The 27174-nt window shown below is 42.4% G+C and overlaps 1 protein-coding gene and 1 long non-coding RNA gene across 9 annotated transcripts in view; one reads left to right on the top strand and one right to left on the bottom strand.

Moving 5' to 3' along the window:
- ENTHD1 (ENTH domain containing 1) overlaps window positions 1-27174 on the bottom strand; it is a 103215-nt gene that overhangs the window by 25513 nt on the left and 50528 nt on the right. For 7 of the 8 annotated variants that reach the window (XM_047742414.1, XM_047742419.1, XM_047742415.1 and 4 more), the window contains one exon: window positions 23069-23192. The exons of the other annotated variant lie outside the window; for it this stretch is intronic. In XM_047742414.1, the coding sequence (XP_047598370.1) occupies window positions 23069-23192 (124 nt within the window). The remainder of the gene's footprint in view (window positions 1-23068; window positions 23193-27174) is intronic. 8 annotated transcript variants of the gene reach the window in all.
- Window positions 136-15618, top strand: LOC125107390 (uncharacterized). The gene is made up of 3 exons (XR_007129533.1): window positions 136-232; window positions 5384-5393; window positions 15607-15618. It is a non-coding gene; the product is annotated as an uncharacterized LOC125107390 (long non-coding RNA).

A 27174-nucleotide genomic window follows, 5' to 3' on the forward strand; every position in this document is an offset into this window, starting at 1 on the left:
TGACTCCCCTCATCTTCTCCCCCACCAGTGTTAGGAATTAGCTGGACAGTTAGGTAGTCAGAGCCAGGGTCCCCAACAAGAACAGATGGAGTCGGGACAGCCAAGATCAAACAGCACTGACATCCTGTTCTGCAGCTGAGACAGGACCCGCACTAACATTCTACTTTGCAGCCTTTGCAGAAGTGACTTCAGCAAATCATCCTAAAATGAAACAATTAACCACAAAGCACTTGTCAATATCATGGGCAAGGAGCAGTTAAGACATAACCCCCCAGATATCAGCCCCAAAAGACCATCCGTGTGCAGCCATTATCCTAATAGGTAGACAGATACGTGACCAGAGCCCTGATTGGCACGACTCAGCACAGCCTGGTTACTTAAAATAGCTCTGCAAAAGAGCTCTTTGATTAAAAAAAAAAAAAACCCCAAAAGCCCTAAACTTAGAAACTCTGAGGGGAACCCTCTCGGGGCCCCATCCCTCTCCAGGAGCTTGCTTTATTTTATTTATTTATGATTTTTTAAAAAGATTTTTATTTATTTATTTATTTGACAGACAGATCACAAGTAGGCAGAGAGGCAGGCAGAGAGAGAGAGAGGAGGAAGCAGGCTCCCTGCTGAGCAGAGAGCCCGACGCGGGGCTCGATCCCAGGACCCTGGGATCATGACCTGAGCCGAAGGCAGAGGCTTTAACCCACTGAGCCACCCAGGTGCCCCTGATTTTTTTTTTTTAATTTATTTGAGAGAGGAGAGAGAGAGAGAGCCCAAGGTGGGGGGAAGGGCAGAGAGAGAGGGAGAAGCAGACTCCCTGCTGAGCACAGAGCCTGATTGGGGGCTCGATCCCAGGACCCTGAGATCATGACCTGAACTGAAGGCGGATGCTTAACTGACTGAGCCACCCAGGCACCCCTCCAGGAGCTTTATACATTTGCTCCGTAAACTTTGCTCTGATGCCCACCACTCTTCGTCTGGGCTACCTCTCCATTCTTCAAAGCGGCATGACCAAGAACCTCGGGCACTAAGGAACAAAAAATCCTGTAACACCAGGTGACTGACTGCTTCTGGGGGAAAACTCTCAACTCTAAGTTCATGGTCTCCAGCCCTATGGGTCCTCGGGACTGTCCAGGAACTCTTTTGCTTGTCCTCTGCTCTCCCGTTTCTCTCAAAGATAATTCCAAACCTTCACTGCTCTCCTCGAGCACCCTTGCCAACTGGACATTTTCTCTTTCATTTTTGGGAGATGATCTTCCCTATTCCTCAAGCAAAGAGAGGTTTTTCAAAGGATTTGTTTCAGCTTCTCATCCTACTGCCAGCCAACTGAACTACTGTCTACGACCATTCCTCCCTCCCTTCCCCTCAGTCTTGAGGGTCAGAAACACTTCCTATGACTGTTCAGGCGTGTCCTGTCATCTGTGTCACTGAAACGCCACCCAAGTTGCCTCCTCTCCTAATCTTCAACTCCTTTTTTTTGTGGGCTTTCTCCTCTCAGCTCCCAGAGGTGCCTGGTCTCTTTTACTTTAAATACTTCTCTGGGCCTCTCTGTCTCCTGCTCCACTCACCCAAACATACTGGAAACCAATATTTCCCACCAAGGAACTCATTTCCCTCCTTCCTTTTCGCCTCCTCAGAACACCACAATCTGGCTTCCGTTCCTACTCATCGACTGAAGCTGTCCTCTCTGAGGACCACTGACCTTTTCATTGCTAATTCCAATGAACATTTTTCAGTCTTTGGTCACAGGATGACTCTGTGTCATTTCAGCTGGATTAGTCCCTCCCCTCTCTGCGCCCTTCATTTCCTACACTCTCTCATTCAGAAGATTTTTAGCAGTCAGTGTGGCACACACCATCCTCGGAACTAAAAATACAACCTTGAACAAAATCACAAAGTTTCTGTCCTGGAGCGCAGTGACGACGTGCATTACAGGGGCAGAAAGTTGTTAACAACCAAAGACTCGTACACAGTGCGCCAGATGGTGATGAGTTCTGGGGAGGACAATGAAGTGGTGGAGGGCGTGGGGAGGGTCAGGGGATGAGCAGGCCAGCGGGGTGGGGTGGGGTGGGAGGTCTCCCTGGGAAGATGGTGCTTAGCAGAAAGCTGAAGGAGCTGGGCAAGAAAGGCACGTGGAGTAGAGGAGGGTGGCGTTCCAGTCGGAGATGAGGGTCACCACAGGTCCCAGAGGCTGGAGGGCACCTGGCCGTCGCTGGGATAGCCCAGGGTCTAAGAGATCGTGGCAGAACAAGCAGGGAGGAGAAGGGACAGGAGGGGACGTTAGGAAGGAAGCTGGGAGCTAGATCAGAGCTGCTCTTGCGTGAGATGACAAGTCCCTGGAGGGTTTTTAAGCAAAGGAATGATATGACTTCTTTTTAATAAAATCACTTTGGCTTTTAAGTGAAGAAAGGCCAACGGGGAATCCGGGGAAAGGAGAGGTCCTGAGCAAGGAGACCATTGCAGGCCCCGTGTGAGCGATAACTGTAAACAGGACCAGGACGAGCGGGGGAGGTGACCAGTTTCTCGATATATTCCAGAAACGGAGCTGCTGTAAGAGCAAGCCGAGGGCGACTCCAAGGTTTGCGGGGATGAGATTCCCTATCCCGCTGCCTGCTCATGACACTGTCCTCACAGACCTCCTGCCTCTTCCAGCAGGGCTCTTGCGGCTCTCCTGGCAGCCCTACTGGACAAGACCCAAGATGACCACCGTGGCTTTCTTCCCATCTGGCCCACATCAGTGCGGCACTAACTCTGACCAACCGCGGGGCACAGGCCAGGCCCTAACGGCCTCACCTCCAAAGCTACAGGTCAGTTTGTCCCTCTCCCAGGCCAGAGTCAGATCCTGACTACGATCTCAGGCATGAGTCAGGCGCTGGTTCTCCAATTCCAGGAAGCATACGTCAAAGCCTCTCTCCCTGGGGCTGCGTGTGAGCGGCAGTGTCCCCCCCCCCAAAGGGGGTCCGGTTACCTGCTCAAAGCCTGGCAACAGTCCTCCTCCGCAGAACTCTCCTCCCCAGGTTCTTTCTGTCCCGCCACACTGTCTCCTTAAAATCTTGCAAACTCTCTCTTGCTATGTGTGTGTGTGCACGCGTGTACAGGTGTGTACATGTGCGTGTGTGTGCGTGCACATGCGTGTGTGTGTGTGTGTGTGTGTTGATGGTGGGGCTCTAGAGTTACAGTGCAGGTTTTCATCCATTTTTTAAAAAATCTCTACACATGGACTGGATATCTGGTATCTATTTTATTATTAACACCTAAAGCAAGAGAGAGTCAGAAATGGTCCCATTGAACGTTCTAATACACATACGTAGCCTGGCAGAGTCTAAAGCTAATATAGTAACCTCACTCTTGAGTTTTTATTTGGAGACTTTGGAACTTGTAGCTCTAATCTACCCTCCCTCAGTTGCACACTATTGTTACCTAGCATTTTCGTTCTTTTCCTAACACCACAAATTAGATATTACAATTAATTTTAAAAGGCTAATTTGTGGGGCGCCTGGGTGGCTCAGTGGGTTAAACCCTCTGCCTTTGGCTCAGGTCATGATCCCAGGGTCCTGGGATCGAGCCCTGCATCGGGCTCTCCACTCAGCAGGGAGCCTGCTTCCCCCTCCCTCTCTCTGTCTGCCTCTCTGCCTATTTGTGATCTCTGTCTGTCAAATAAATAAATAAAATCTTTTTTTTTAAAAAAGGCTAATTTGCTTAGATTTGACATACATATTTACCAAGTTCTCTTGGTGGGGAGGGGTAGAGGGAGAGGGAAAGAGAGAATCCCAAGCAGAGTCCATGCCCAATGCTGAGCCTGATGCAGGGCTTGGTCTCACAACCTGGAGATCATGACCTGAGCCAAAATCAAGAGTCGGATGCTCAACGGGTCAAGCCACCCAGGTGCTCCTACCAATTTCTTTGTTCACTATTCTTCTCAGTCTTCAGACCTTCCTCCTGGAATATTTCCTTTTTCCTGGAATAAATGTTTACAAGTTCCTTTACTGGGACTCCGTGGTGATAAAACTCACCTTTTATTTGAAACATCTTTTCTTGGAAAATCTCTTCATTTCACTCTTGTTCTTTAATGACCACCTTGTTGTAGGTTGACAGATATTTTTCCCTGAGAAAGCAGACACTATTCCATGTCTTCTTGGTTTCTTGTTGAGAAGTCTTCTTTTTTATTCTTTTATAGATGATCTGTCTTTCTCAATACCTCCGGTGTTGTAGACGTTCATTCTAACATGTGAGTCTGCAGATTTTTGTAGTTATTTATCCTATTTGTATATATATCGTGCTCCCTGTATCTTAGAATGCATGCCTTTCATCAGTTCTGGAAAAATGATCTTCTATTAGCTCATCAAATGTTGCCTCTAATTGGCCACACTATACTTCATTTATCATTTGTGTTTCAGTTTTAAAAAAATATTTTCTACCTTCTTGGCCTCTTTGTTGCATTCTGGAGAATTTCTCTGGATACACATTCCAATTTACCAATTCTCACTTCAGTCTTATCACATCTAGTGTTGAATCCATTCATATCCACTGAGTTTTTACTTCCAAACAGTTTTATTTTTCCTTTCTGAAAGTTTTATTTGGTTATTTTCCAAATTTGCCTAGTCATCTGTCCCTCACTGATTCCATCCTTTTCTTTTTCTTTAAATATCTCACAGCCAGCTAATATTGTGTGGCTAATAGTTCACACCTGAAATCCTTGGAGGCTGAATTCTGCTGTGTGCGTCCTTATAGACTCAAGCATGGAGGCTTATTCCTTGTGTTTCTGGCAAACACAGACTGTGAGATCGTGTTTGTTTTGAGGTTAATCTGTAAGAGTCTTGGGTCTCAGTGGGGCCCCCAGAAAGGCTCTGTATTTTTGTCAGGAGCTGGGACTGCACACTGGAAGCCAGGGCAGCCCCCTTTGAGGGCCCCACTGAGGGCCAAGTCCGAGGCTCCACTTCCTCCCCCCTGCCAGCTCAGGGGTGCTGATGTCAGCATTCGCCTTCAGGGAAACCTGTCTTTACAGTCCTTCACGCTCTCAGCTCCCTGCTCCAAAGAGGTTCCAGGTCTCAGGTTTACACGGCATGGTTTTTGTTCTGTTTTGCCCTTAGAGATTTCCTTTGGTTCCCCAAATCCCAACAATGTATCAAAAGGCATCTTTTATCCAGAATCTAGGTTGTTGGGGTTTTTTTCCCCGTAGCGGGAAGCTCTTCAGAGACTCTAGTCCACCACACTACTGAAAATGTAAGAAGTCCGGAGTATAGTTTTCATCTGTAGATAATGAAAAGCCATTAGAGGCTGTTTTGAAGATTTGTGTGTTAGATCTCTGTGGAGATTATGCGACTGATAGGAGTGAGGTTCCGGGGCAAAGATCACTGACAAAGGTATCCTAATAGAGCAGGCGACAGATGACAAGAGCCCCCAAAGTAGGGCCAGAGATGACAGTTAAGATATGATTGCCATAGAACTGTCACAATTTAGTGACTGAATATTTCTGAATAATTAAGCTTTCCCGAAGTTTGTAGGTAGTAAAGGACTAGTAACTCTCATTAGCGAAGCATGAAGTACTCCTTTCTGAGTTTTTCTTTTCTAAATTAAATGAGTCAAATACCTTCCAGGAAGCAAGACGTCCTTTTAATCTATATTTATTCAAAGTCTTTGACCTTGGCATGAGCCACACAAAGCTATCAAGATTTGTAACAGCGACAGCCCTTCGCTTATCTTGCGGCAAGGCCATACTGTGAGCTGATCCCTAGCATAAAAGAAACACCTGCCCCCGAACTCGGAGGCACTTCCGAGTACCTCTGTAGGGCATTAGTGCTGCCATCTCTCCTGTCTCTCTCTCACGCACGCACACACGTGTGTGCACACACATGCTATAACATCTTTCAAAAGGGAAAAAGGACACTTGTAGGAGTCTAATCAACCCATGAGAAAGTAGGTCATTCATCATCTACCTCACCCAGTCCCCTGAAGCATACGAAGCCATAGGAAGAGGAGAAATCAAGTACCATTATTTGCATTTCGTGCAAACGGCAAACTTCAGGGAAGGTGAAGCTGTGGTTTGAACCTGCTGGGCGTGCTGGACTGAAATCAATAACAAGGGCACAGAGATGAACCGCTAGACAATACAATTCTGCCGTCAGAATTGTATTAAGGGATTGGGCATGTCTGGTGATGACCTATATTTGAGGTTTGTGGTGCCTTTTTTTTTTTTTAATAGTAATGGAATGCTCAGACCTCTGAAATGCAGAGCACACATATAACCAGCATCCCGAAAGCAGAGTTAAGATTTTTTAAAAAATGAGGTGTCTCAAGAAAAGAGGGACTGATTCGAGAAGTAGGAAAAAACAATCATCTAAGTCCCAATTTGGTTACTTTAGTGTACTGATACTCAGCATTTCCAGAACACAGCAATTGATACGGATGTCTCACAGGAACCTCAAATGTAACATATCCAAAACACGGCCTTTAACATATCCCCCCAAACAGTTGTCTCCCCACCATCTTCCGCTTCTCAGCTAGGGCTCCTCCTCGTTCCCACCCCGTCCTCATTCCAACCACCAGTCACCAGGAGTCCTGAGGGGCTGAACTCAAAAACAAATCTCTGATCTGTACACCTTTCTCCATCACCCTCCTCCGCCCTCAGTCATGGTCACTTGGACAGTCTACCTACATTTTTCATTCATCTTTCTGCTTCTGACTCCCCCCATAATGCATTCTCTCCCAGTTTATATTTAAGTGAATACAGGCCAGATGACAGCATTCGTGTGCTTCAAACGCTCCCACCGTGCTCAGAATTTAGTCTGAAACCCCTCCCTCTGACTGCCGGTCCTGCGTGACATGGCTCTGTCTACTGTTTGCTGATCTCCGCTCATACCACTGTCCCCTGATTCGCTTGCAATTCTAGGAGCAAGCTAACGTCTTCTTCCTGCCCCTGGGCCTTTGAACTTGCCGTTCCCTCTGCTTAGAATGCTCCTTCATCCTTATCTCACAGCACACCATCTCTGTGTAGGGGCCTTCTCTTACTACCCTAACTAAAACTTACATGCGTCCATCCCAGTGCATTTCCTTAATAGCACAGGTTACAGCCTGTACTATTTTTTTGTTTATTACTGGTTACCTTCACCAGAACAGAAGTTCCTTGAAGTAGATAGGGCCTGCCCTGCTCACGGCTATATCTCCATGCCTACCACCAGTGCCTGATACATGATAGAAACTCGAGAAGTACCTGTTGTATTAAAACCAAATTTCTCAATCTTCCCTTCTAGAATCTTATTCCTGTTTATCAACCAATGCCTAGTTGTTGATAGCTATTTCAGTTTATTCTATAAAAAGCTGGGCAATCTCTGGGTTTTGGCTCAAATTTGGAGAGCTGGTTTCCTAAGTTGGGGTCTAGGGAAAACCTAGCATTACAATCAGTAAGAATTATAGCAACACTCCTTGTTAGAATTAAAATGAACAAATCTTGTGGCTTTGTTGAATAGAATTCCGTTTCAACAAAGACTCGACAATACTGAGCATTCCTTCTAGATCTCATTCGTCTTTACCCAGACAACCTCCCCACAAGCTTCCACTCTTCTCCCTTCAATATCTGACCAATTTCTGACTCATCCAGTATTCAATTCAGTAAAGATGAACCGAGAACCCAGTCTGTGCCAGGCACCATCCTGGGAACTGCAGCCTAGAAGTTGAAGGTAGAAGGATGATGGTGAAATACTAACAGGCAGAGTCTCTCCACGCCCCTCCCCGCAAGCTGAATCCCCCAGGCCCTTCCCCAAGCACAGTCACCTAAATACAAGCTCCTGCTGACTGAGGAGAAGAACCGTCTTGATGGGTCAGAGATGAAGACTTGATTCAAAACAAAAGCCAGATTAACTTGTCCCAGAGGGAGTTTGGGGAGAATATTGGTTCAGCCTGACTCTCCCTCTCCCTACCCCTCTAAGTACGCCTCAAACTTGAGGCCCCTGAGGGAGGAGACAAACAGAAGAAGCAAGGGTTAGATACTGGCAAGGAGGTCTCGTGCCCTGAGTCTGCCCAGAGCCCAGTCGTGGGAGCTGGGGAGACCAGGGAGAGGCCAGCCATCCCTCTACCCACCAAGTATTTCTTGAGCACTTTCCGCTGGCTAGCCACGGTTCTAGGCCCTGCATGCACAGCAGGGAAGAGAACAGAAAAAAACGTTCTTTCCCTCATGCTGCTTTCATTCGGAGGGTGAAGAGGAGTTCTGCTTGTTCCCCAGGTGGAGCTTGGAAAAGTGAGTGACATTTAGAATTCCCCCACCTGTCTTTACCTCATGCCAGTGGCCCGGGATGGCAGCAGTTGAACAGTAATGCAGGTGGCGGGTCTGGGAACAGGGCATCTGGGAACAGGGCATCTGGGGCGGTCATTCGGAGACCCCTACCCCATGCGAGAGGTGTGGGAGAGCACCCAGCAGTGCCTGAAGGCTGCAGAATCGGCTGAGAGAGGGCGGCGGAAGGGAGAGGGCGTCACCAGTGGGACAGAGAGGATGTTGCAGACACGGCCTCATACCTTATACCTCACAGTGCTATTACGTCACCAGTGGACTCTGGCGGAAAGAGATGTAGACAATTAGAAAACAGTGAGCTGTTTCCTCTCAGCAGAAGACAGTTTTAAGAGATGCCCATCCCCAAAGTCCTGATGCTAAAGCTGGTCTCTGAAACTTGAATGCCACCCTCAAGAGGAGGGAGAAAAGGAAATCCTGAATTGACTGAGTTTAAACCAGAAATGACTGAGGAAACAAAATAAGCTTTTATTTTCGGTCATCAGGAAATTTAAGATTATCTTGAATTGTAAAAAAAATGTAGCTACTTCTTTTGGCACACTGAGGGGGGTCATAGTTTGAAAATATCATGCCGATGACTCAGGGATGAATAAGTCCCACCTCCGCCTTTGAGGGGGGCTCCTCCATCTCTCAGAAATCCCTTGGTCTTGCCTCTCCACAAAGAGCTGCTCAGCTCTCTCTCTGCCCTTCAGACTTTCCTCCCTCTACAACCCACTACCTTGAGTAACAGCATGCAGAAACCGGGGAGAAATCACCCATGATCTCTCTGAGCTCTTGCCACATCAGAGACAGATCCTGCTTTCAGACCAGACTTGAGGTGACGTGAAAGGAAAAGCTAAATAAATAAAAGCTAGGCCGACACCAGGGCTCTTGTATATTCCCTCTTTATATCCTTGAACATGATCTCAAATTTCATGTGTTTTGAGCACTTCTTCCTTTTCAACAGACTATCCCTTAGCTAATGTAACAATCAAGTGTCAGCCAGGGATGAGGAAAATTCTACATCATTTCAAAAGCTGACTCTGCAGGTAGTGAACCTCATCGCTGAATTTGGGAGTACACCCATGCGCTGCTCCTGCTGCTCTTCTACAAAAACTACGATAACTCTTCTCTGGAGATACAATTAAAGTATATGCCAAAAATACAGAAAGAACACTGCGAGGATGACTGTCTTCCATTTAGGGGTACTTCAAAGGACACTTATTTAGTGGATATTTAGTGGATACTTACTATGTGCTAAACACTGGCTTAGAGGAAGAGAATAAAATGAACAAGACACAGACCTCTCAAAAAGAAATCATAGTCAAGTCAATGGAACAGAATAGGGCGCCCAGAAATAAACCCGCTCCTATAATGGTCAACTAATTTACTACAAAGCAACCAAGTAAGAGACAGTCTCTTGAGTAAATGGTGGTGGGAAGACAAGACAGCCACACGCAAAAGAATGAAGCTGGACCACTACCTTCCACCATACACACAAATCAACTCAAAATGCCTCAAAGATTTCGGGTAAGACCTGAAGCCATGACACTCCTAAAGGAAACACAGGTGGCAAGCTCTGTGACATCAGTCTTGGTGAGGACTTTTTAAATTTGACACTAAAAGCAAAGACAACAGAAGCAAAAGACAGGAAATAACAAGCGTTGGTGGAGATGTGGAGAAAAGGGGATCTTAGGCACGTGGGTGGGAATGTAAGTTTGTGATCGCACTGTGGAAAACAGTGCGGAGGTTTCTCAAAAAATTAAAAACAGAAATACTGTATGATCCAGCAATTCCATGTCTAGGTATTTGACTGAAGAAAATGAAAACACTAACTTCGAAAAGATATCTGCTCCTCTGTGTTCACTGCGGCATTATTTACAATAGCTTAGATATGGAAACAATCTAATCTAAATGTCCATTGACGAATGAATGGATACAGAAAACGGGACACACACACACACACACACACACACACACAGAGGATTATTTAGCCATAAAAAAGAAGGAAATCTAGCCATTGCAACATGATGGAACTTGAGTACATTACACTAAGTGAAATAAGTCAGACAGGGAAAGACAAATTCCATATGATCTCACTGATGTGTAGAATCTAAAAAACAAAACAAAGTCAATCAACCAACCAAACACAACAAACTCATGGGTATAGAGAACACCCTAACAGTGGCCAGAGGGGGCAGGGGATGGGCAAGATGGATGAAGGGGGTTAAAAAGTACAAACTCTCAGCTACAAAATAGGTCAGTCACGGGGACCTAATGTATGGCATGGGGGCTCTCAGTTAATACCACTGTATTGTATATTTGAAAGCTGCTAAACAGCAAATCTTGAGGATCATCACGGTTTTCTCTGCCTAAGAAAAAAAATGTGGCGATGTACTGGTGATGGATGTTAACTAGACTTACGGCAGTGATCGTTTTGCAATATACACAAATACTGAATCATTAGGCTGTACACCTGAAACTAACATAATGTTCTACGTCAGTTATATCTAAATTAAAAAATCATGGTCTAGTTGGTTTGACAGCAGGGAGGAATAACGGGCAATTACGGGAGAGAATCAATGCTAGATCTGGAGCACACAGAGGGCCGTGAGAGCCCAGAAGATGAGCAGTAACCCTGCCTTCGGTGTGTCAGTAAAGGCTTCCAAGGAGAAACAGCATCTTAGCTGAATCTTAAGGATTCATACAAATGAATTCACATGCAAAGGGCAGGGCTTCCCAGCTGAGGAAGGGGCACGTGCAAAGCACTGGAGACAACATGGCGTTTAAGGCAAGTAGTTCAGCAACCATAGCTGGACCATCACATGTGACCGGGAAGGAGAATGGTGACAGGTACAGCTGGAGAGAAAACCAGGAGCTTATCTGCCGTGCTAAGGTGCTAAGACTTCATCCTAGGGGAGCTTCTCACAGTTGTGACCAGATTAGAGTTGCATTTTAGAAATGTCTGAAGTCTCTAATTCTGTTTTGACCCAATTGCTCTTTCTAACTTGCCTCCTCCGATCCTTTCCACCACCTGCACAGCCACCTTCTTGAAGCAAGGTTATATCACGTCCTTGCTTAGAACACTTCGGAGGCTCCCCATTGTTTTTCAGACACAACTGACACCCCTCAACATCGTTCATCAGGAGACGGGGCACACACGCCGGGCTTAGTCTGTCAGGGCTGTGATAACAAAATGCCGCAGACTGGGCAGCTTATAAACAACAGAAATTTATTTCTCACAGTTCTGGAGATTGAAGTCCAAGATCATGGCGCCAGCACAGTCAGGGTCTGGCGAAGGCTGCCAACCTCTCACTGTGTGCTGGCAGGGTCGAAGGAGCTAGGCAGCTCCATGGGGTCTCTTATAAATCACTAATTCCATCCATGAGGACTCCATCCTCCTGACCTAATCACCTCCCAAAGGCCCCGCCTTCTAATACCATCACCTCAGGCATGAAGTTTTCAGGATATGAATTTGGGGAGGGGGGCACAAACACCCAGATGACAGCAACGTCCCTTTGCCTAGGGACTCGAGCGTTACATCTGTGATCCTGGCATAATTATTCATCGTGCTACCCTTCACATCAAAAGTGTCCTGGTCTCAGGGCTCCCGAGTGGCTCAGTCGGTTAAGTGTCTGCCTTCTGCTCGGGTCACTTTCTCCAGAAAGCTTCTCCTAACACCTGAATCAGGGACAGGTGCCCTCCCAGGTGCTTCCCTGTCCTCTCCCTATTCTTACACTTACCTCACTTGTCCCATTCGACTTGATCCCTGGGCTGGGGGCTACAGAAAGGCAGGGATCTGGTATATCACTGAGTATCAAGTAGTCAGCACCACGGCTGGCACGTAGTAGGTATTCAGGATATTTTTATAGCACAAATAATTTACTCATTTTTGGAAAAACATACACAGTCATTTGTTTCATTCATATAAGTCCGCTTGGGACTTTGATGTCTGAGAGGTCAGTCATTTTGATGAAGAACCTATAACCTTACTTTAGATTGTCTGGTTCTCCTAATTTGGACTGTTGGTGGGGTTATGTGACATTTTTATAATACACAGACTCATTAGTAAGGGAGAAAAGGATTTAGGCCAGGTGGTTTCTTGACCTAAAATTCACAAAGAATTCAAAAGTCAGTATCTCTTAATATTTCTTTTAGTCATCACAATGATGAACAAATTTGGCCAGTGTGTGACAAACAAAAGGTGACATCTTTAAATGTAGTTATATCCTGCCAGCCTTTTAATTATTTAATTGACTTCTACTGCAAATGATTGTGATTTTGCTCTATTTACTCCTTTCAATAGAAGCCTTTAATAGTTTCGTTTATGTCTATTTTTCATGTGTGAATCATGTTTTCTTATATTTTTGAGGTTAAAAAGGAGGGAACAATTAAGTTAAAAAAAGATTTTAATTGGTTTTCTTAATACCAATCATATAATACACAATTGCTATGTTGATAACCTCTCAAATTTCTGTAGTCAGTTCTGTAATTCAAAGTGTGCTTTGTAATGCTCTGATGATTGATATAAAGACTCTTGCGGAGAAATGTGAAAGCATCCAGCAACTGCCCTCAGAATGGAAGACACCAGTACAAAGCACCCAATTCAGGAGCAACATACAAACACAGTACGCAACTGCTTTGAAAAGCAGAGTATATACCTAGAAGCAGCAAAGAGCAGAGCCCAGCGTCAATGCTCTGCTAATGGCGGATTCACCATGACACCCATGGGTGGGCTGGGGAATTCCAGCATCAGACTAGTCTCTTACTAAATCAAATAGGTGCATGCTTCAGAGGCTGTTTAGTGCTACTGAGAAGACAGAGTGGGGACAAGGCACGGGGAGTGCCAGTGGTGTGTGTCAGTTTTTAGTAAAATGTTCAGGAAAGTCTCCCAAGACCCTAACATTTCAGCAGGACTGGAAAAAAAGAGGGAGAGAGAGAGAGCACGTGCCAGAGAGCAAGAGAGCATCCTGTATGGGACTCAGAAATGGCCTTCAGAACAACAGGTACTTCTCTGGCACCCTGGAAAGGAAACCTCAAGCTTCCTCACGATGGGACTACTGGGCGGGATCTATTACGTACAACATGCTCAGCCACCTTCTAACTGTCCTGGAGGACACCTGCTTCCCCAGGGCATGCGGAATGCACTCTGCGAGGGCACCAGCGTTCCCCATGAGCTTTGTCGTGCTTGTCTTCTGTAGGCTGGAGAGGACCCCAGGGACGATGCAGAGGTAACAAGACTGGGGACAAAGAAGTATGCGGATGGACCTGTCGGGATGTATATGGGAGGATATTCACGACCCACAGAAATGCCTGCCATGGGACATTCCCTGTGGAAGAGGTCCTCAAAAAGCAGGTGCGCAAGACACTCTATTTACTGGCCGCCAATTGCCCTCTTTTCCTAGTCGCTCCTGTGGCTGTCCAATAGGCTTTGACCATGTGGCGGGGATGGAGGCTTGGCAGGGCTCCCTGACATGAACTCCTCCTGGCCAGGGTGACCTGGCCACCCAACTGCAGAGTGCCTAAGCTGTCGAGAGTAGAGGTTACAGCTACATTCCTAGCCTGGCACCATTTTCCAGGGAAAACAGCCAGGGACCCGGTGTCAGCTCGGTTATACCGGACCTCTCCACTATAAAGGGAGCAGTGCTTTGCCCTCATGGGGGTGCATATATTCTGGGTGCAGACTTGCCTACCCTGCCTGCAGCCCTTCAGGGGACAGTGTGAGTGAACTTACAGAAGCCCTTAGCTACTTTGGCATCATCACAAACAATCCTACACAAACTGGAGTATTCAAAAAAGAGCAAATGGTTCCAATTCTTTTTATGAGCCTAGCAAAATCTCGATATCGAAATGTGATAGAGTATTAGAAAAGATAATCCCAGTGAATTTCACTCCTAGATGTAGAAGCAGAACCCCTAAACCAAAGACCAGCAAATCAAAGTCAGCAACATATCCATAAGAAAATAGAGCACGGCCAAATTGAGTGTATTCAAGGAAGTCAAGGTGGTTTTAATATTTGGAAATCAACTACTTTCCAAATTAATAGCTCAAGGGAGAAAAACCTACAAGCATTAATACAGATGCTAAAAATGGAGAAAGTTCAACGTATACTCATGAGAAAACCGTTAATGAATTAGGAACGGAGATCTGCAAAATACATACAGCAAACCCGTCTTTTTTTTTTTCCCTAAAAGATTTTTATTTATTTGACAGAGATAGAGATCACAAGTAGGCAGAGAGGCAGACAGAGAGAGAGGGGGAAACAGGCACCCGCTGAGCAGAGAACCCGATGTGGGGCTCGATCCCAGGACCCTGAGATCACAACCTGAGTGGAAGGCAGAAGCTTAACCCACTGACCACCCAGGCACCCCCAGCAAACCCACCCTAATGGCATAATGTTGAAAGAATTCTCTTAAGATACAGACCAAGTACAGGAAGCCCACCATCACACTTTCATTCAACATTGAGTGGTTCTAAGTAGAGGTAAGAAAATAATCCAAAGGATACAGTTTATAAACAAAGAAACAATTTTGCCATCAATTACAGATGATATAACTTTCAACATTAAAAGCCCAGAATAATCTACAGATAAATTAGGAAAATTGGTGAGAGTTAATTAAGCAAGGTCACTGCCTACAAAATCAATATACAAAATTTAATTACACTTCTTTTCACCATCAACAGTTGGAAAATGCAATTTATAAAATACCATTTAGGGTAGCAACAAAAATATATAAACATCTAGGACTTAATCTAGGACATGGGAGACCTGTGTGCAAGAAAACTGTAAAATGTATTAAAGAAGACTTAAATGAATAGAATGATGTGGTGTTGTAAATCAGTAAAAACTGATTTAAAGATCTGAGATGGTAGGGGACAAGTCCCTCTGCACCTGGGACACTCCGGCCAGCTGTTACCACTTTTCTTGCCTAGCAAAGCACCAGCCAAGGAGCAAGCCTAGACCAGTTGAAACTAGTCCAAGACAAGATGGTCACCAAATTGGACTTTTCACCGACTTTCTCGCTCATTATAATGCTAAAAATCATGCCCAGAGATGGAGACTTAACATGAAAATGAAACACACAATGTATGGAGAAGCTTGTTCTGCCAACCCTGCCTTCGTGCCCAGTTTTGTGTACTGTCCCACCCCTACAGGATTAGATGTCACTCCTCGTGTGGCTTAGGTCCTTTAAAACTGTCGCTGGCTAGTGTTCAGGTCTGGCTCCTTTGTCAGGACTGTGTTTCCCTTCAGCTGCAGCTGTTGCCCCCATTAAGCCTTGCCGGTGCCTTTAAATTTGTGGTTCAGCCTCGTTTCCACTGTTGCTGGTCCCAGGACACAGTCTGGTAAAGACTGGCAGTGTCAATCAAAACTAATAGGTCTTTCCCCCCCCCCAAAGAATTTGACAAGCTTTTATGTGGAAAAGCAAAAGACCAAAATGAGACAAAAATACTCCCGATGAGGGAAAAGTCATCAAGAATTATTGCAAAGGTAGGGTAATTAAAACTATTTTTTGGTGCAGGGACAGTCACATAACTTCTGGAGCAGAATAGAGTCCAGAAACAAATCCATACATATGGGTAAACTTGTTTTAGGATATAAATAGCACCGCAGCTTTTCAAACTTTCATTGGAGAAAAAGCAGACTTTTCGATTAATGATGCCAGGACAGCTGGTTATCCATTTAGAAGTAAAACCGGACTCCTGCTTCAACCACTCATAAAAACCAGTTCTAAAGGCATTAAAATTTTAATTGTGGAGAGCAAAACCAGGAAAATTTTAGCCTTGATAGAAATGGGCTATATGGTCTTGAGACAAGAAAGAATTTAAATAGCAAGATACAAAAAGTACAATACATAAAGAATAAAATTCTACCTCATTAAAATTGAGAATTTCTGTTACTCAGAAGACTCCTTGCAAAGAGAAAAGACAAGTCACAGACTGGAAAAACTTTACAAAATGAAATGTTTAGCTTCCAGAATAGATAACAGAATTCCTACAAATCAATTAAGAGAAGGACAAACAACCAAATAGAAAAATGGCCAAAAGACATGAACAGACATTTCATAGATGAGGAAACATGAATGAACTACACACATATGAAAATACGCTCCATTTCATTATTTGAAAAAACTTTTAGAACAAATACTATACTAATTCTCACTCAATAAGTTGGCAATTTTTCTTTTTCCAAAGATGACAATATGAAGGCTGGGTGAGGATGTGGGACAACTAGAACTTTGGAGAAAAATGGGCATTATCTAGTTAATTTGAAGATATGTATACTGAACCATCAGCAATTTCACTTCCAAATCTATGCCCCAGAGCAACTCTTGTTCATGAGAGGCAGGGGGCGTATATAAGTATGTTCATGAACAGCACTGTTCACAATGCAAAAAACCTTGCCATGGTACTGATGATAGAGGAACAGAACACACACACTCAAACATACGTATACAGTAAACACCGTACAGAATTTGTGGAAACAAACGACAACCATGACAATGACAACACGCAGATGAATCTCAAGAACGTGTTATTGAGTGATAAAAGAAGTCACCAAAAATAAATTCAAAATGACCCCATATAGGTAAAGTTGAAAACCTTGTAAAACCAAGTAAGATATTGTTTAGAGAATAAAAGTAAGTGGTAAAACTATGAAGAAAGCAAAGAACGATAAGCACAAAATTCAAGAGTGGCCACTCAGGCAGTTAAAGAAAGGGATGGGGTCAGTGGAGCCATGACGGAGGGTCAGTGAGGGCGCAAGGACTCCCCCACGATGCAGGCCCGTGGGAACAGCCCGCTGAGTGCCCAAGGAGGGAGAAGGCACGAGAGGAGAGGATGTTGTACAGAATGACTTTCCGCCTGTATTTTTGCCGTGGGCTGAAGTTGCCAAAATCATAACATGTAAAGCAGAACCATTTGACGACAAGATAAGTTGTAAACTGGACAGAATTTATCAACAGAAGTTCAGAATAATGTATTTTATTTTATTTTTTTTTAAAGATTTTATTTATTTATTTGACAGAGAGGGATCACAAGCAGGCAGAGAGACAGGAGGAAGCAGGCTCCCTGCTGAGCAGAGAGCCCGATGCGGGACTCGATCCCAGGACTCCGAGATCATGACCTGAGCCGAAGGCAGCGGCTTAACCCACTGAGCCACCCAGGCGCCCCATAGAATAATGTATTTTAGAATCTGCATCAGGGGCACCTGGGTGGCTCACTTAGCATTACACCCTCTAGGGTATAATTTGTTGTTGTTACAAATGGCAAAATCTCTTCTTCATGACTATATATGTGTGTATATATACATAAACACGCACAAACACACACACACGATGGAATATATATGTATATATATGCAATGGAATATTATTCACATATATATGAATATATTTACACACACATCACATCTTTATCCATCCATTTAGTGACAGACCCTTGGGTTGTCCAGTATCTTGAACACTGTAAATAATACTGCAGCAAACATAGGGGTGCAAGTATCCTTTTGAATTACTGTTTTTATCCTCTTTGGGTAAATACCAGTAGTGGGATTACTGGATCACAGGGTATTTCTATTTGTAATTTTTTTAGGAACCTCCATGTTGTTTTCCAGTGGCTGCACCAATTTACATTCTCACCAACAGTGCACAAAGATTCCTTTTTCTCCACATCCTTGCCAACACTTGTTATTTCTTGTCCTTTTTATTCTAGCCAGTCTGATAGGTGTGAAGGGGTATCTCGTTGTGATTTCCATTTGCATTTCTCTGATGGTTACTGATACTGAGCATCTTTTCATGTGTCTGTTGGCCATCTGTTTGTCTTCTTGGGAAAGTTAGACCAAAAAAAAGACAAATACCATATGATTTAACTCATATGTGGAATCTAAGAAATGAAACAAAGGAACAAACAAAGAAACAGAGACAAACAAACAATAAAACAGACTCTTAAATACAGAGAACCAACCGGAGGCTTCCAGAGGGGAGGTGGGGAGGAGGATGGAATAGATAAAGGGAATTAAGAGGTACAAACCTCTAGTTATAAAGTAAGTAAGTCACAGAGATGAGAAGTACAGCACAGGAAATAGAGTTAATACGACTGTAATAATGTTGTCCGGTGACAGATGGTGACTACACTTATCGTGGTGAGCACTACTGGGTAGTGTACTGAATTGCTGGATCATTATGTTCCACACCTGAAACTTATGTAACAGTGTATGTTAATTATACTTCAATATAAAATAAATTTACCAAAATATAAAAAACAAAAGCTCTGGAAGGAAATAATAATACACATGACTACATAAAACAAAACTTCTGCAAAAACAAGAAAACAAAAATCTTCTTTAAAGAAATCTGAAAAACAGGGACGCCTGGGTGGCTCAGTTGGTTAAGCAGCTGCCTTCGGCTCAGGTCATGATTCCAGCGTCCTGGGATCGAGTCCCGCATCGGGCTCCTTGCTCAGCAGGAGCCTGCTTCTCCCTCTGCCTCTGCCTGCCATTCTGTCTGCCTGTGCTTGCTCTCTCTCCCTCTCTCTCTGACAAATAAATAAAATCTTAAAAAAAAAAAAGAAATCTGAAAAACAGTCCCTAGCCTAGATGATGATATTTGCAACATAAGTCACAGAAAGGATTAGTAAGTGGAAATTAGTAATGGAGAACCCTCACTAAAACGGGAGTCTGGAGTCTCCCCAGGGGAGCTCTCACGCCCTACCACTCCAGTTGGTTGCAGGTGCAGCAGGAAGAGCCGGAGTTGACCTTGCACGTGCACATGACTCTACCATTTAGGTGGAGGAAGAGTCGCTTTCCTTATCCCCCTCCCCTCCAGCAACAGCTCAGCCAATGAGAAGCCCCTACACTTGGAACTCTCAGTTTACCCCAGTAGACGTTTAGCTTATAACAGCCTTCCCAACTACCCATTTTCTCCTTAAAAAAGTGTACCTCCCCCTTGTTCCTTAGATTTGCCTTTGTTTGGCCACCACTTGTTTATCCTGGATTGCAATTCTTTTATTCCCCAATAACCCCATCTTTTGCTTGTAAAATAACTGGCAGTTTTTATTCTTAAGGTTAACAACATATATAAAAACGTTACAGTCATTTAATTTAAATAAACACAAGGCACAATCCAAAAGAAAAACAGATTAAGGATAAAAGCAGGCAATGCACAGACGAGGAAATACATGGAGATATGCAAATTATACCTACCACGCAATGCAACCTTTTCCAAGTGATAAAAATGTAAGACTTGAAAAATATCAAGTGCCAGTGAGGGTATGAGTGAATAAGTACTCTTATAAACTGCAAGCCAGTGTAAATTGGTACTGATATTTTGAGGGGCTATTTGGCAGTATTCACTAAAAAATGAAAATTTTAGTTATGACCCAGGGATTCCATTTCTAGGAATCCTCCCTAAAGAAACACCCACATAGGTGCACAGAGCTATTCACTGAACCATCACTTGTAATAGTGAAAAATATAAAACACCAACTATCTATCAGCAGGGAAATAAACTATAATATCCAGGCAATGTAGGAGTTAAAAAATATATAGGTAAATCTCATATCGACATACACTGAAGGATTGCCAAGTGATATTGTTTAAAAAGTTCCAGGAAAATACAGAAAATTCCAAATCAAAATAAAGTCAGTTCTCCATACTTTCAAAGGTACAGGTATGTATATAAATGCACAAAAAAAGACCTGAAGAGTAACCAACAAATTGATAATAACAGTTAACTCTGGGGAGGGAACTGTGTTAGGGTAGGGTGAGGGACAGTCGAGGATTTTTGACTCTATATTGTTTGAATTTCAAAAAATAAGAGTATATTCACTTATTACTTATCTAATTAAAAATAGATAAAACTTATAAAATGATACACAACTATAAATTCATATCTAATGTTATAGGCAAAGTTTCACTGAAACACAGTGAAAGGAAAAACTGGTTATGTAGAGAAGATTTTATAGCAATAGTGACATTTGAGCTGGGCCTTGCTGTTTAAATAGAATTTTGTCAAGCATCCATAACTTTGTGGAGGACTGTGGCAGATTGTATTTTCCAAAGATGACTATACTAACACACACATCAATCTGTATGCTTTTCTTTCAATATGACATTGACACTTGTCCATAGAGGGGTGGGGGGTCTACATTCCCTCCCCTTGAACTTGGGCGAGATTTTATGATTGCGTTATGAACTGAATGGGAAGGAAGTATCACAGCACGATTTTTGAGATTATTCAGCTTCTGCCCAGTCCTTTCTTTTACTGGATGCTCACCCTTGGAACCCAGCCACCATGCTGTGACAAAGCCCAAACTAGCCTATGTGGAGAGACCACATGAAGAGGCTCATGTGGAGAGAAACTGAGCCCCCCAGCCGATAGTGGGCACCAACTACGAGACACATGAGTGAATGCGCCTTCAGATGATTCCCGTCCCCAGGCTTTGTGTTCTCGGGCTGAGGCCCAAACATACGTCATGGGGCAGAGAAAAGTCATCCCCACTGTGCCCTGTCCTAATTCCTGACCCAGAGAATCCATGAGCAGAATAAATGGTTATTTTATGCCACAAAGTTTGAGAGCAATGTGTTACACAGCTGCTGAAGTAACTGGAACAAAGACTTTCTAAGGAGAAGAAACTACACAAGTAACAGAACGTTGCAGAGCAACGCGAATGTTGGCAGTACTGGGTGATGAGGTCACAAATGTTGGCGGGGACCAGGCCATGAAAAGTCTCCTATGAGAGCGTGAAAAAACTAGACATCCTATTGGCGTGGAAAACTGTGGAAAGTTTTTAAGCTGGGAAGTGAAATGCTTAGACCTGCACTTTAGCAAGATACCTCTAAGATTGGTGTGAAGGAACAGTGGGAGAAAAGGAAGCCTCAAAAGTAGGAAAACTCCTCCAATCAAGATGAGTTCCAACCAAGGAACATGGTGGAATTATCCTTCACTCAATATGTTTTGTGACTTTTTTCCTCTTCAGGGCTGCCTCTTAGGCTCATTTACATGCCATTTCACTTGTATTGCACTGTTGGCAGGGGAAACTTATTTCCACACGAGAATGTGCCCTTGGATATTCACAGCAACTTCATTTAAATGTGCCCAAACTTAGACACAGCCGAGATGTTCTTCTGCAGGTGAATGGGTAAATACCCTGGTATATCCCATTCGGCACTAAAAAGGAAGGGGCTATCAAGCCATGAAAGACATGGTGGAGCCTTCAATGTGTGCTGCTGAATAAAAGCAGTCAGTCTGAAAAGGCCACATCCTGTGTGAGCTCAGCTATAGGACTTCCTGGAAAAGGCAAAACTATGGAGACAGTTAAAATATCAGCGGCAGCTAGGGGTTAGGAGGAAGGGAGGAACGGCAGGCAGAGCACAAGGAGCCTGGCAGGGCCGTGAACTAGTCTGTATGATACTGTAGTGGTGAATATATGTCTTCAGACACTTGTCCAAACCCACAGAACACACAACACGAAGAATGATTAATGGAAACCATGGTCTTTGGGCAATGAAAGCGTTAACGTAGGTTCACTGACTGCAGCAGATGTAAGGTTGTTCTTGTCTGGAGGCAGGCATATGTGGGGAAATTTCTGTACCTTCCACTCAATTTTACTGTGAACTTAAAACTGCTTTAAAAAATGAAGCCTATTTTTAAAATGTTGGGGGTGGGGGACCATGAGGGGACATTAGATCACAAAAAACATTTTCCTTACCATTCTTCTTTCAAGCTTCTGGATCTGGATCAGTTGACATAAAGCGTATTCTAAGAATACGGAGCAAGCTGTCTTGAAAATGGTAAGCACTTATAACGAATTATCCATGTGAGTAATTATACCATCCTTGTACTACAAATATCACCATAACCCACAACTCCGTGTTCCGTGTTTATTGAAATATCCTCATCATTCTCATGACGAGTTTTATAAGAAAATTATATAAACGTGAACCCGTAAAAGAAATCTATTCTAATCGACTACAGTTCTTATATTTTGGATATTGGGGATCTATAGGAGGAGGAAATCACAGCACGTGGCCTAAAGATGAGGGAGCAGATGAAACTCGAAACATAAGGAGCCACCTCTGCAGTGAGGGAAAGGATGCCTGGCTGAATAGAAAAGCATAGATAAATGAAGGGATGAAAGATACTAATGAGAATGTTTCATTCTCATCTTGGCAGAGGGTCCTGAGTCCTATTTTTTGAGAAAAGCAAGAGAAAGGATGTATTAAAAATTGAGTTTCTGAAGAACAGGGACAGTACGGAGTGACTCCAGTGTGAATCAATCAGAGCCCGAGTAGCAGCCAAGCCCAGGTGGAAATGGATATGTCATTTATTGAAGGGGCAGTTTGTATCATTTTATACCATACTTTCTCTAATGCTAATTATTCAAGAGGTGATTAGCCAATTTGTGGGATGCCGTACATCTTGCTTTTCACATTTTGGTCCAATGCTTGCTTATGAAAAATGTCACAATTTAAACTCTTTATCAAAGCGAAGTTAACACAAATGAAAAAAGGAACTCTAATTTTTCTGCATTTAAAACCATTCATAAGAGATTTGAGGTTTGCAGTTAATAATTTTCGACACAATGAAAAAGGAAAAAAGCAAAATAGAGGGACTAAACCCCCACTGAAACAAATGTTAATTAAGATTACAGGATCATGTGTGGGTTGAATTCATCCATGCTAGTCTCATCCCTCATTATCGAAGTTAAATTAAGGCCATTGCTGCTGTATTTCACAAAATAAAATCTGATGAAAAGCAATTCCTGTCCAATGCTTCTTATTCATGTTTCTGAGTCACCTTTCTAATCTTTTAACCAATTTACCTGCGTCCCAGAGGTTACAAACGTCTGCTGGCCCTTCTGATAGCCATTTAGTTGACGAGATAATGGAAGGAGGAATTGTCGGCAAAAGTGGCTTTGGATCATCCTCATAAAATAACATCAGGTCCTTAGAGAAAACAGGAGAGCACATGAAGGTTGAAAAAAGTAATTGATCCCAGTGCTTCAATTTGTTAAAGTAGGTGGACAATTTATGGAGCCACAGTGTGTCTATATGTGCTAACATAAACACATTTTAATTGAAAGAACTCAAATATAAGTTAGCTATACACTCGGTGTCCACTGGGTACAGGGTGGTTTTCTACCCTTGGAGATCCTCACTCCTTGATGAAGACAGCTGGTGCAGGCAAGCCATGATTCTCTTTGAGGCATTAACTATCCCCATCAGCCCTTGAGCTATCTCGGAAGATGATTTTTCTGTTCTACTGGCAATAATAAAGCTACCCAATGTGTATCTTTTATTCATATTTTAAAACTTTACCTTCTTATCATGGAGTAAAAAAACAGATGATAATCCAGCCATGCAGGTTAAACAAATCAATGCATGGCCAGTCTTGTTTTATCTATATCCTCCCACTCCTCATCTGCTTTATTGTGAAGCAAATCCTAGATATATCACTTATTTCAGTATATCTCTCGAAATGACAAAAACTCTTTAACAGTGATTATTATTTTATACCTAGAAACTTCACAACTCCCTAATGTCATCAATTAGAAACTCATCTTTTCAATTTCTCCTAAGTGCCGTAAGTAGGTTTTTCTATAGCTTGTCTAAGAGAGGATTCAAATAAAGTACACAGTGGAATCAGTTGACATGTCTTTCCCCCCCATGAACAGAGATTTCTTCCACAGTACTTTATTTAAGGTATAATTAACATAGAATGCATAAACCTTAAGTGTGGAGCTCAATGAGTTTTAACATTTTGTGTATACCTGTGTAGCCACATTTCTGTCATTCCAGAAAGTTCCTCCAGCTCGTTTCCAGCTGACACCATTCCCTTGCTACCAGTACACAGTATTCTACCTTCTACCGTAATCAAGGAGTTTGCCTGTTCTTGAGCTTCCTGTGAATGTAATCATATAGTATGTACTCATTTGTATCTGATTCCCATGGCTTAACATGTTTGTGAGATTTATCCATAGTTTGTGTGTATCAGTTCCTTTTTTTTTTATAAGAAGTATTCCATTGTATGAATATACCACAATTTGTTTATCCATTCTCCTCCATATGGGCATTTGGACTGTTTCCAAATTTCAGCTGTTACGAATAAAGCTACTATGAACATTCTTATTCAAATATTTTTATGGACAAATGTACTCATTATTCCTGGATATTTGCACAGAACTAGAATGAACTAGAACTAGAATGGCTAGGTCATAGGATAGGTTAGCTTTTAACTTCATTGAAACTGCCAAACCATTTTCCACATGATTTGCCACTTCTTATATTTTCAATTTTCATCTTAAAATCATTGTTGATTCATATTCAGTTGTAAGAAATAGTACAGAGTGACCCTGTGTATCCTTCACCCAGTTTTCCCTAAAGGTAACATCTTAAAAACCGTAGTACAATATTATCCAGGATATTGACATTGATACAGTCAAAATAGAGGACATTCTCTTCACCATAAAGATCCTTCCGGATACTTTTTTATTACCATAGCCTGCCCCCCACCACTACTAATCTGTTCTCCATTTCTGTAATTCTGACATTTGAAGAATGTTATATAAAAGGAATCCTACAGGATATAACCTTTTGGAATTGGCTTTTTTCACCTGGCATAATTCCCAGAAATTCATCCAAGTTGTTTCATTTATTAATAACTTGTTCCTTTTTATTGCTCTGTAGTATCCATGGTATAGATGTATCACAGTTTGTTTAACCTGTCAAAGGAAATCTGGATTGTTTCCAGATTTTGGTTACTATAAATAAAGTTGCTGTTAACACTATGTACAGGTTTTTGTATGAAAATAAATTTTCACATCACTGGGATGTATGCCTAAGAATTGCAATTGCCAGGTTGTATGGTAGTTGCATGTTTAGTTTTTAAGACACTGCCAAACTGTTTTCCAAAATTGTTACACAATTTTACATTTCCACTGGTAATATTTGAGTGATCTAATTTCTCCACATGTCTGCCAAAACTTGGTGGTGTCATTATTTTTTATTTTAGCCACTTTGATATTTCATTATGCGTTTATTTTTTTTAAAGATTTTATTTATTTACTTATTGGACAGAGAGAGATCACAAGTAGGCAGAGAGGCAGGCAGAGAGAGAGGGAGAAGCAGGCTCCCTGCTGAGCAAAAGAGCCTGATGTGGGGCTCGATCCCAGGACCCTAAGATCATGACCTGAGCCAAAGGCAGAGGCTTAACCCACTGAGCCACCCAGGCACCCCTATATTTCATTATGTGTTTTTAAAATTACATATTCCTAACAGGTGATATTGAACATCTTTTCATGTGCTTATCTACCATCTTTATTTGCTGAAGTGACAGTTTTTGTCATTTGCCCATTTTCTAGTTGGATTGTTTGGTTTTTAACTGTTAGGATTTTGAGGGTTTTTTTTAATTTTTAAAAAAGTAGGCTCCCTGCCCAACATGGTGCCTAAACTCATGACCTTGAGATTAAGAGTCACATGTTCTACCAACTGAGCCAGGCAGGACCCCGAGAAGTTTTGTTTTGTTTTGTTTTTATGCTCCAGATATTAGTCCTTTGCTGGATATGTGGGTTGCAAATATTTTCTCTTGTATTTATACCCTTGTGTGATGAAGTCTAACTTTTTTTCTTTTAGGGATCATGTTTTTGGCCAGCCTTAGAGCCCAAAGATTTTTCTCCAGTAGTTTTAAAAAGTTTGATAGTTTTACATTTTACATTTAAGTCCATGATCCACTTGGACTGAATTTCTATGAGGTTTACATTGAGGTTCATGGTTTTGCCTATGAATGTCCAGTTGTTCCAACAACATTTGTTGAAAAGGTTATCTTTCCTCCATTGAATTCCTTTGATTCCTCTGTTAAAAATCAATTGGCCATATTGGTGTGGGTCTTTTTTGGTTTTCTATCCTAGGTATCTATCTCTCCACCCATACCACACTCTCTTGATTATGGTAGCTATGAAATAAGCTTTAATATCAGGCAGCGTGATTAGTACCACTTTATTCTTCTTTTTCAGATGGTTTTAGTTATTCTAGGGCCTATGCCTTCCCATATGAATTTTATAATAACTTTGTTATCTGTGTATTAAAAAAACTGCTGGAACTTTGATAGGAATTCCATTAAACTTATAATTAGGGACATCTTTATTATGACAAGTCTTTCAACCCATGAACATGGCATGTTTGACTAGTCTTTAAGTTCCTTCATCAGTATTTTATAATGATGTATTTTATCATTCTCAGCATACTGATTCTACATATGTTTTGTTACAATTATACCTAAGGATTTCATTTTGGAGCATTAACTGCAAATTGGATGTGTCTTAATTTCAGTTTCAACATGTTCACTCTTAGTACATAAAAATGTTAACTTATTTATGTATGTTGATCTTATACCCTACAACCCTACTGAATTCATGTGCTGGTTCTATGAGGGTTTTTTGTTGTCATTGTTGTTGTTTTTTAAGAATTATTTATTTATTTTAGAGCGAGCACAAGCCTGAGCCAAAACCAAGAATCAGATGCTCAACCAACTCAGCCACCCAGGCACCTGAAGTTTATTTCTGTCATCTCTTTGAGATTTTCTATGCAGACTATCTGAAAATAAGGACAATTTAATTTTTTCCTCTCTATTTTCCATACTTTTTTTTGTTGCAGTGGTTGGAACTTCCAGTGTTATGTTGAATAAGCCCTGGCCTTGTTCCTGATCTTGAAAGGAAAGCATTCACTGTTAAGAATGATGCTATTGTAGGTTTTGTGTAGGTTATCTTGATCAAACTAAGGAAATTCCTTATTTCTAGTTGCTGAGTTTTTATCATAAATGGGTGTTGAATTTTGTTAATAAATGTTCATCTGCATCAATTGACAAAATCCTATGATTTTTCTTCTTTAATTTGTTGATATGATGAATTGCATCGACTGGGTTTCAAATGTT

The sequence above is a fragment of the Lutra lutra genome, chromosome 8 (genome assembly GCF_902655055.1).
Source record: "Lutra lutra chromosome 8, mLutLut1.2, whole genome shotgun sequence".
NCBI classification, from domain to species: Eukaryota; Metazoa; Chordata; class Mammalia; order Carnivora; family Mustelidae; genus Lutra; species Lutra lutra.